Below are 11546 nucleotides of genomic sequence, written 5' to 3' on the forward strand. Positions count from 1 at the left end.
AAGAGTTCAAAGTGTAAAAAGAGAGAGAGAAAATCCAGGCTTCTTTCTGTTGCACTTTTTTCTGTCAGAGTTCTCATAATTTCTGGAAATTCATTAAAAATCAGCCATGTTCACAGAGTACCTGTAATCCTATTACTGACCTTGCCCCATACTCTGACCTTCCTCTTCTGCAGTTCAAAATATAAAAATATGCCTAGCTGATTTTTAATTAATTTAAGAAATGTAGTATTGAAGTCAATGATAAGGCCGGGCATGCTTAGTAACAACCAACTGTCAGTGTTCTTAAAAGCCAGACTCACAGCTTCTCAGCTTGCCTGATCAGATGGCCACACCCACGCGAGACCGTTATTCCACTTTAGACAGTCATGGCTTCTCCCAAAGAATCCTGGGAAGTGTAGTTAGTGAAGGGTGTTGAGAGTTGTTAGGAGACTCCTGTTCCCCTGACAGAAATCCAGTGGCCAGAGTGGTTTAATAGTCAGCCACTCTGATTGAAGCACTGTGAGGGGAACAGGGCATCTCCTAGCAATTTCCAGCATCCTTCACTAACTACACTTTCCAGGATTCTTTGGGAGAAGCCATGACTGCCTAAAGTGAAATAAAGGTCTGGTGTGGATGTGGCCAGGGACAGCTTTGGTTTAAATTTGGGTGGGAGACTATATGCGCCTGCTATAGAGTAAAAAGGTGGGGGAAACACTGAAAAAGAATGATACTGTTCCTTTTTGGAAAGGAAGGAGGCTTTCCCAGTGCCCACTGAATCCCCCCCTCCTCCCTCCCTTCCCTTTCCTCCCTCTTCCCCCTACCTGCCACTCCCCCTATCCTAAGCATGATTGCACAGGAGTAAATCCCATTGAACTCAAAAAACATGCAAATGATCAAACCTTTGTTCTCTCTCCCTTCCTTTGCTTCTCCCTCTCCACCCCTCCCATTTCAATCCGCTCCTGCTCCCCCTCCTTCCCTTCCCCCTCCTCCTCCCCCATGGTCAGCTTTACCTAACTTAAGCATGATTGCATGGGAGTAAATCCCACTGAACTCAATAAGCATGCAAATGATCAAACCTGCTCTCTCCTCCTCCTCCCTCCTATCCCCTCCTTCTTGCCCCTTCTCTCCCCCTTTCTTTGTCCCTCCCTCCCCCTCCCATTTCAATCCCCTCCTTCCCCCTCCTCCTCCCCCCTCACCCTCTCCCATGGTCAGTTTTACCTGTCTTAAGCATGACCGCACAGGAGTAAATCCCATTGAACTCAATAAGCATGCAAATGATCAAACCTGCCCTCCCCTCCTCCTCCCTCCCATCGCCTCCCTTTTGCCCTTTCCCTGCCCCTCCTTTGTCCCTCCCCTTCCAATCCCCCCTTTCCCCCTCATCCTCCTTCTGCTCCCTTCTCCTCTCCTCTCCCTTCCTCCTTCCGTCCCCTTCCCCTCCTCCTCCCCATGATCAGTTTTACCTATCCTAAGCATCTGCACGGGAGTAAATCCCATTGAATTCAGTAACATGCAAATGATCAGACCTGCCTTTCCCCTCCTTCCCCCTCTCCCTCCCCTCTCCTTCCTCCTCCCCTGTCCACTCCAGCCCTCCTTCCCTCTTCTCTCCCCCCAGTCACCTATTGTAAGCATGATTGCAGGGGAGTAAATCCCATTGAACTTAGTAAGTATGGAAACGATCAATCTATTCTCAGCAACCTTGCATAGGATCCCATTTTTTACCTCCAGGGGAACAGGATGGGGAGTGGTGGCAAATCCTGCAATCAGCCCAAATAACAGAAACAAGACATGCTGTGCTGATCTTGTTTTAGCAGGGAGGAAGCAAAAATATGAAGACAATAGATACAGTTCAGGTAGTCACTTTAAATATGATTTATTTACTTTGCAATTTTAGTGAAGTTTCCTATAGAAAATCATTCTCCTTTGCTTCTGTTTCTGTAAATATGTACAGCAACACGTTGCAACACTAGAAAAATTCCAAAAACAATTGTGGAATAATGGCACTGACTATTCTGCAAAATAGTTTCCAATGGACATGAGGAAAGTCTCAGTTTGCACAGTATAAAACAGTGGGAGCTGAAATATATTCCAACAAAATGCTAGGTGTGCTCTATGTTTTTAATTAACCACGCCCACCTTTCCTTAAGTGGACTGATTTAAGCATAGCAGGCTGAAAACATGTTGGACAGGCCAAGTTTGTTTTTTCCAACAGCTAGATTCATTGCTTAAGTAGCAACATATTGTAATCAGTCTAATTTTAAATCAAAACTGCAGTTTCATATTCAACTGTTAATACACCCAAAATAGAAATAGGACATAACCTCCAGTTTGAAACACAGAAGGCTATCTTCACCATCATATGACATTGGCCAATAAAAAGGCTTTGAAATTAATAAAAATAAATTTGACACAGATTTCTAGGACGAATAATGAGGGAAATATAATTTTCTAGATTAGATTCTCTGTAGAAACAGTAGTAACACAAGAAAGAAGCAAAGTAAGAAGAAAACTAACAAACATACAAAAATGTAATTCTCCATCTTTGGAGATGGCAGGTGTTGCCACCACTCACCATATGCTCAGAGGCACATGTGACCAAATTCTTCCAAGCTACACAGGGAGGGGATTGGACTGTGAACGACCAACCCACCCAAATTGTTTGCATTTTTACAAATTTGTAGGGCAGTACAATATCTCAGAGAGGAGGTCAGGTCACCTGCTACCTGGTGCATTCACTATGGTTATGAAGACAAAGAGAAAAAGGCACCATTAAACAGATCACTTAATTTTTTAAAATACTGCAAAAGAAATAACTGCATTCTCTAGTACTGGATGCTTTTTCTTGCCCTTTTAAAGTTTTCAGTTACAAACTGAATGAAATATAATTCATTTTTGTTTGTAATATACATAGATAAATTGTGGGGTATAAGTAAGTCCAACAGGTATTGATTAGGATACAAAATCACAGAATGCTTTTAAAAGTTCAGTATACTTTATGTGGCACAGCTCCAATGTGCTTAAGTTCAATAGTTGAATATTAAGGACTGGCTGCAGATGTAGTGTTGTTTCTTCAGTTTCCTGTTTCTTTCACTGAAGGTCATGACCAATTTCACATCTTTTGTAGATTTCAAAAGAATGCTCTCATCGTTAAACATGTTTATATATGGAGCATACAAGTTTGATATATAACAAACACAAATAATGTGACATGCAAGAAGTCCTCATCAAGGCTTTTCAAATGCAACAGAGAGAAACTCAAGAGTAAATCATGAGCCAAAAGAACATACAATATTTGAATGTTTATAGAGGGCAAAGGTTTTCTGCTATGCATCCATTCTCACCTGCTTTTTTTAAAAAAAATCACTACTCTAATATGCTTGGGCATGCATGTTGTTCTGTCCTTGAGATTTAAAAAAAAATTTCCAACCTGTTATTTTTCTTTATTCCAGATCAATGCAATTCCTATTTTAAACCTGCTTCATTATAACTTAATATTATCATAAATTCTTTTGAGAATTCCATTTACCTTTTGTTTATACTAGTAACTAGTTTGCCTCATATGAAATCTTGCTTGTACCAGCAAGAAAACTAAAAATGTTTTCTTGCAAATATACAAGTTGATTGTTTTCATGAAGAAAATATTTAAGCACTGTTAATAAAAAAATAGCAAATATTTCAGAAACCTTTTGCTAGGCCATAGAAAATAAAGTTTGGTCTTTTTTGCTAGGTGTTCATAAACATGTTGTGCTTTAAACTAAGGAAATTATTGCTCATTACTTGAGCTCCATCTAATGGTCATACTCAAACTAGCAAAGCTATTTACTAACGTAAATTCTGTGCATTTAAATACTTTTTACATCTGTGTTTTAAAATGTATTTTCTCACAAAACATTTTAAATATATTTTGATACATTTTTATTCAAGAATTCTGTCAGCACATTCAGGAAATGCAAACACTAGTAAAGAACTAAGTTCTGGTCCACACATGGATGGTGCAGGATCAGGTCAGTTGCTATTGAAATCTGCAAGTATTGAATTCCACAAGAATCTGTAATCATGACATCATGATGTGTATTTCCCCATGCACGTCACTGATAGCTACTAATGCATAGCATAAGAGAACACACAATGTCACAATGAAACAGCACAGGAGAAGTGATTCTGCATATAACAGTGGAGAACTTAACATTGGGCTGTAATTTTCAGTGGTAGATGACTATATTCTTTAGCAAGTAATTTCATCCTCATATGTATACTTGCTGGCACTACATGTCCAGAAAATGTGGGGGAGTCCAGAGTTCATTTCAATGGAAGTGTACATTCTGCATATGCAAAGGAACTGGGAACAAGGATTTATCCCTCCCTTCCAATTTAAATTAATGTTGATGCCCTTACACAGGGCTGGGGAACCTGTGGTCCTCCAAATATTGTTGCACTATAATTCCAATAATCCCTGATTAGCCATGCTTGTTAGTGCTAATGGCAGTTGAAGTCCAACAACATCTGGAGGTCTAATTCCCATCTCTGCTCTTACAAGTGGGGTGCACTTTGCTATCCCTATATCAGGGCATAAGGGTACAATCTAAAGAAAGTTAAGTCAGCCTAAAAATAATTGAAATTGGTTGAACATGCACATTGTCATTGATTTTAGTGAAACTCAGGCACATCCAACACCCTCTGCATTGCTCCCTATGCTTCGTCCTCCTTGAAAGGACAATGGGTAAAATGGGCACAGTTTATCTATTGGAAACCTGCTCTTTTAAACCCATTGAAATCCATAGGAACATTCAAAATGGAAATGGACTGCCTGCAATTGGATTCCGACTTATAGCGACCCTATGAATAGGGTTTTCATGGTAAGCAGTATTCAGAGGTGGTTTACCATTTCCTTCCTCTGAGGCTGAGAGGCAGTGACTGGCCCAAAGTCAACCAGTGAGCTTCATGGCTGTGTGGGGATTCGAACCCTGGTCTCCCAGGTCGTAGTCCAACACTAACTGCTATGCCCCACTGGCTCTCTGAGGAACATTCAACAGCACGCTTTATGCAAGGTCATCCTGTAGTACTCTTTAATCAGTACAGAGCCCAAAAGAGGGGCATATGTTACAAACACTTTCACACTTGTAAAGTATGCTCCTCCCCCCATTTCAACAATTGTTAGGCTATGACCAGAGCAAAAGTGTTTCCAGTACAGTCCCCTTTATAGCACCTATTCAGAGGACCATTGTTTTCAGTTCTTATTCTAAAATGTGTTTGTGACATTGTCATTAGCCAAAGTTAACTAATCGTGAAGTATCCTGAAGCCAATTCAGGTTGAGGCAAATAGCATTCCCTTCATTCTGAATTTCCTTTGTGATGTTGCCATATAGCCAAATCTAATTATATGGCATCATGATATCATTGCATTTACAACGTGATCCCAAATTGACCGGGAGCACAATTCCAGGAAAAGAAGATGGTACGGAAGTAACAGCTGAGAAGATAGCTGCTTCCAGATGTGTGGCTGCTAATCCTACCCAGTCACTGCAAGCAGAATTACAATTTACTTTCTACACTATCAAGAGTATTGCACTTTCTGTATGTGAACACCCCACTATATTCTGTCCACACCAATGTGCATGACATAGCTGCTGTGGGTGGAGAAGAGGAAGGTCCAGTTCACCTGTGAGGCTCAGTACACATTCACTGTAGCCTTTCTGGTAGGCACCATTTTACCCGTTACTTTGTTTAAATCAGTTTTTAAATTAGCGCTAAAATGCTTCCCTGGGTATAATTTTTAAAATATTAGTAAAATATTACTTATATAAAAGAGTATTAAAGTATTTTTAAAAAACAACAAGAACACAACTTTCCAGTCACCACCATTTTAGCAAGGTAGTTAATGTCTGCTCCCAGAAAGGATTTATATGCATTATAGTGTTATAGCATGATAACACTCTTTCATATAAGTGGTATTTCAGAAATATTTAATGGGATGATAAAACGTTACCCACCACAGAGGTTATAGACACGTTAAAATAGGTACAAGAGTAGCACTAAGGACATCTGCTCCTGTGGAGATGGAGCTACTTTTCTGTTTTGAAAAAAGTGGACTTTCTGTGGTCTGAGAAAAGATAGAACAACCACAGGGAAAATACAGGATGACAACAAGTAGATAGAGGCATATTGTAGATGCCCTGTGTGAATGAAGCATGGCAATCCCACACTAAATGCCCCCAGTGTGGTATAATGGTTAGGGTGTTGGACTGTGACTTGGGAGACCAGAGTTCAAATTCCCACTCAGCCATGAAGCTCACTTGGTGAGCTTGGGCTAGTCACTGTCTCAGCCTAACCTGCCTTCACAGGGTTGTTTTGAGGAGAAAATGGGAAGGGGAGAACCATGTACATCACCGTGGGCTCCTCAGAGTAAAGGTGAGATATAAATGTAAGAAGAAATAATAATAATAATATAAAAACCCTAGTGTGGAAGCATCCAAGATGTGAATGCTAGTGAACAGGTCTGAAGAAAGGTAAATATTGGGAAGAGCTGTGGGGAGCACATCGGTCCCTCAATTCTCCCCTACCTATATTTTTGTACCAAAGAGATGGTGCAACGCTCATAGTAATGTTGCGATTTTGTATTTGCCTTCAATAAGTCTGCACAAGAATAATGAAGAACTAGATTCAACCAAGAACTGAAAACTAAAGCTAGTTCTCCAGCTATGCAAGATGAAACAACAATTGAATTCATGTTACAGAATAAAGTCAGCTTATTCATAAGATTCCTTTTTAATCAAATTAAAGAGAACAGAAGTTTTAACATATCTCTTACAGTTTGTGCTAAGGGGTTGCCTGTAGGTTGACAACTCAGCAGTAAAAAATGACACAACATTACTAACTTTATTTCTTTTCCTTTTTGTTAGACAATGTTTTTCTTGACAAGTCATCGCCAAAATACATCCAAGTGGACACAGACCAGACTTCAATTATCCCGGTTCACCAGGTTATTGACAAAGTGAAGGGGTACTACAGTACTCATTCAGACAACTTCTACAAAAACATTATCATGTCAGACTCCTTGAGCCATAGTACAAAATTCTGAATTTCTGGACATCTGGAACAACAGTATCCAATAAACAGCATGAGGATTAGGAATGAATAAGGACTTGGGTTACTGAACAAGGAAATAAATACCAAAGTCTTATGCTTTGTTGAGTTATCATTTATTTCTCCCATCTATTGTTATGGAAATATAACATCCAATTCTGTATCTTATGTATCTTTGCAAAAATTAAGAAGATCCTAAAGCCCGAAAAGAAAGCTTGTGACTTTAGAAGACTTTTTCCCTCTCTATGTCGTTATTTATAAGGAATATGGATATTATATATTTTTAATTCCTTCTTCCTGGGTGTTCAATGCATAGTGTGTTACAGATTTTTTCCCTAAGCAAGGAAACCCTGTTATGGGTGAATCAATAAACCCTTGTGCATAATGACAGAAAACAAAACTGCTCAGATAAGATATCCTTAATCTTGCTTGCAAAGTCTGGACTCTGGACCATATTTATAACTTTGTGCATAGCAAAAGTATCTATCAGTTGAGGAACTGCTTCTTTGCCTTTAGAGGTGCTTAATTAAGAGTTTTGTTTGCATAGTCCTGGAACAAAAGTAATTGGTCCACATAATATATCACCTTTCCTAATCTCACTTCTCCATTATCAAATGAGAGGGTTTGCATGCTAGGCACTGTGTAAATTTTTATTGTTACTATAATAGATTAAAATGTAACATTTTCCACATAGTTTGCCTTAATTCAGGTGCTCCTTACATACATAGGAACTCCAGCATGGAGCATGAACAAGGGCTTCCCCATTGATTCTAACGTTAAGAGCAGCTGTGTACATATTTCTCCATTAATGCGTTCAGCCTCAAGATCTGTCCCTGCTATTGAAGTCATTAGAGTTGTGAGCACTCTGTGTGTTCATTAGCCTGCGCACAGAGAAGGTATCAAAAGCTATGGTTGTTAACCTGTTCAAATTTACATACTTTGCTTATATGCAAATAGCAATGTACAAGACTGATTACACAAGTGAATTCCATGTGCATTAAGATGTATCAATCTGCCAAAACAACTAAGGTAGTCATACTCAAGTTTTTAATTTCATTATTTTCTTCCACAGAAGCGCTCATACCATCTTCCAGCACTACATCACCATTCACATTTTTACTTCCACACATTTTTGTAAAGTGTTCTGAATTACAGCCCATGGCTGTAATACCCATGCTTAGATCCAGTGGAGTCAGTATGTTTAATTCTTGATAAGTATATGGTAGCATTCATTGTAAGTATATTCATCATATTTATCATTTAGATAACATCCTGGGTTAAAAGAAACTTGCCAAATGTAACAAAAATTAGAGGAAAAGCAAAAAACAACTTGGATCCAGTGCAGTGTGACTTACTTTCAGGTAAGTTTTATAGGATTGCAGTCCCTATTTTTTTCTCTCATTACATGTGGTCAATCAGAGAAACCGCCATATTATTTGCTGCTATTGTCCCTATGTATGCAGCACAATAGCAATTTAAGTGCTTATCTTCCATATAATTTCAAAATATCTTTAGTGAATCACAACACTTTTATTCTTCCTCACTTGTATTAAGGACAAGACTTGTTACGCTGAAGTCACTTGAATTACAAATTACTTAATCTCCATTTAGAATTAAATTGACCTAAACACCTTACAATGTGAACTAAATGATTCCTGGTGATAATAAATGATGCTAGAAATCTAATGGGGTTGAATAACTTCACCATGGAAAAGAACAATTTGTATGTAAGCATTGGCCAAATTTGGATATGATTGTCTCCGTTTCTTAATAGTTTTCAGAAAGTAGCTTTGATACGATATTGGTATGAAAAGAAGGGAAAGTAAATGTTTCTGAATTAAAATTAATAAAATACAATAGTCCAATAAGATTAAAAAGTAGAATTTTCCTGAGTCCTAGATATTGTCTGACCAAAATATTAATGTATGGTTTGCCTATATTTTCACTAAATTAAGAATATCCTTTGCTGTTACTACCATGTAGTAATCATAAACTTACCTTTCCGCTGGGCTGGGGGGAGTTGAATGCCATGGACCCCCAGCTGTGCTGGCAGGCTCCCAGTGCCACCACATGCCGCTGAGCTCTGTTGGCAGCAGCCCTCCGCCATGGCAGAGCCACAGTGCCACCAGAAGCCTGCTGGCGCTGCCAGGGATGGACAGCCCAGCAGATGGAGGGATGGTGGAAGACCCAAAAATGAGGTGTTCTGGGGGCATGGTGGGGGTGGAGCCACAGGGGAACTTACTCCAGATTCTCCTTGTGTTCAGAGCCCTCCCCTGGGTCCTGATCTGCCACGAAATTCTGCCGGCCAAAAGGCCGGTGCAGTAAAGAATTGTAAAGGGCCCCTACGGGGACAGCTTATGTTTGTGGGAGATGGTGCTTCCTGGCTGCCTTGTGCACACAGCTCCCAATGGAGGCAACATTCAGCAGGGGCAGTGGCTCCCGAGTAGGAGGTGGACCCTGTGGGGCTTTTTGCTGGCTCTTCAGCCAGCGCTTCTTCTACCAGCTTCCCAGCATTTCAATTGCTCTGTTACAAATTTTCCAGTGCTATTTTTTGTCACATGTTTTTTCAGTGTAAGCCTTTGGTATGGTTGTTAGCATAGCATTACCTCCCTTGTATATAATTATTTATTTTTGAGGTTTAAAATATGTCAACATAGTTTTTGCTTCATACTGGCTTTGTGATTATATGCATCTGTTATATGCATTTGTTTCATGATCAGAGGGAGAAAATCATCTCAAATATACATATATCTGTATTGTATTTTCTATGTGAAAAGTTTATTGTGTATGATATTGTTAGCAGTTTGAAGGAAATGGTGGTGTAACTTCAAATACTAGTCATTAGGGACTAGCGAGATGGATTTAGAGTTTGACCAAAATAGAATTTTAAAAGAATTCCAGATGTTAGTACTCGAAACAGTAAAATGTTTGAAAGTTTTAAGTGCCTTTGTTTATTTGCAACTAAGCAGCAAAATTGTTTCATAGAATTCTGGAGAATAACCTGTTTATTAAATGAATGCTTTTCCTATTAATTTTTGAGTAATGGAAGTTTGTTATTTACTGGCAACATATGTGTAACAGTGAGATGGAGAAAGGCACAATGCATAATGATACAAGATTCATGAAACTTATGCAAGCCTTAGTCATGTTTGTCAACCCGGATTTTGAAAAAAAAAATACTCTGAGCATGTATAATTTTACTTTAATTATGGCACCATCATGACTACAGGAATAAAATTAGATTTGCTTCCGCTGTCAATGCTAAACACATTTACTTGTTGAAGAAAATTATAATTTTTAAAATAAAAATAATAAAATGAACAATTGGGGAGCAAATTAGCAAAATCCAACTTCTGCTCCAGTGGTTTTCCTAAACCTGTATTGCTGCCACCACTTAATCACTTATACCCTTTGCATTCTTAACTTACCAATAACCCTGAAAACTGTGGGATATAGGCATGGTACAAAGTCAGTCCGATACAGTTACTCTATTTAACAAAGGGATTAATGTTTATTACAAGATTATTTAGTGCACAAGCATATGTGGTTACTTTAATACAGTTCTGTCTCCAAATGGATATACATTTTGGTAACTTATTACTGTCACTTTAAATACCAGCAGCTTTAAATACACTACTTTAAATACACTACTGTTATGAAACTAAGACTGCTTTGAGGAAGCAGTTAGTTATAGTTACCCTATTAAAAGTTTTTCCAGTTTGCCCTTATATTTACTCCACTCCAGTTAAGCCTCAGCAATACTATAACTGAAGACTTTCTGGAAGCCTTCCTTTCAACCCCTACTGACCTACTGAAGTGCAGGTCTGTTCCTGCTGTCCTGTCCTGGAATCTTTCTCTGGCTCTCCTACCAGACACCAGAGCCTAGCATTCAAATTTTCCTCTCACTTTCATCCCCTGCAGCACTGTAGATAGGTTCTTCAGCCTAGGCCAAGTGAGTCAGCTACCCCAGCAAGTCTTTGGCCACCAAGCCACTCTGCCTTCCTCTCAGGTCTTATTCTTCCTCGACGCTCTTCCTCTGCTGCCTTCTTTTTCTGGCTGTCCACAAACAGCAAGCACCAACCAACATGGACTGACCCTGACTGACTAATGCCCAGCCAGTTATTCACTTTTTGTGCCTGTCCTCCCAGTCTAACCCCAGCCAACTACTCTGTCCAGTCAACTACACTGTCTAACTAAGCATTCTAAACCTGCAACCATGAACCAGGATATGCCTATCTTCTATCCTTCTTTTGCATACTGAGAGTTGTATCTCCAACCCCTCCTCAGCTGTTAAAGTCCCCCAGTACAGTTAAACCACCTTTCACTTGATCTGACAAAAGACTTCCCCCATCAAACACATTACAATGTAAATTACAATAGAAATGACAGAATAATTACAGAAATAATAATTTAAACAATTTATACAAGCAGGATTCCATCTGTAACTATGTACATGGCTGTCCACCCAGACTATAAAATGTGCTTTA

At 39.2% G+C, this 11546-nt stretch overlaps 1 protein-coding gene across 4 annotated transcripts in view; it reads left to right on the top strand.

Annotated features, from left to right (window-relative positions):
- The window catches only part of ADGRG6 (adhesion G protein-coupled receptor G6), a 196042-nt gene extending 185801 nt beyond the window's left edge, over positions 1-10241 (top strand). For 3 of the 4 annotated variants that reach the window (XM_061624017.1, XM_061624019.1, XM_061624018.1), the window contains one exon: positions 6876-10241. In XM_061624017.1, the coding sequence (XP_061480001.1) occupies positions 6876-7054 (179 nt within the window). In that variant the 3' untranslated portion in view covers positions 7055-10241. The remainder of the gene's footprint in view (positions 1-6875) is intronic. The other variant, XM_061624020.1, reaches the window with a different exon arrangement.
- Positions 10242-11546: the final 1305 nt, after the last annotated feature.

The sequence above is a fragment of the Rhineura floridana genome, chromosome 4 (genome assembly GCF_030035675.1).
Source record: "Rhineura floridana isolate rRhiFlo1 chromosome 4, rRhiFlo1.hap2, whole genome shotgun sequence".
NCBI lineage: Eukaryota > Metazoa > Chordata > Lepidosauria > Squamata > Rhineuridae > Rhineura > Rhineura floridana.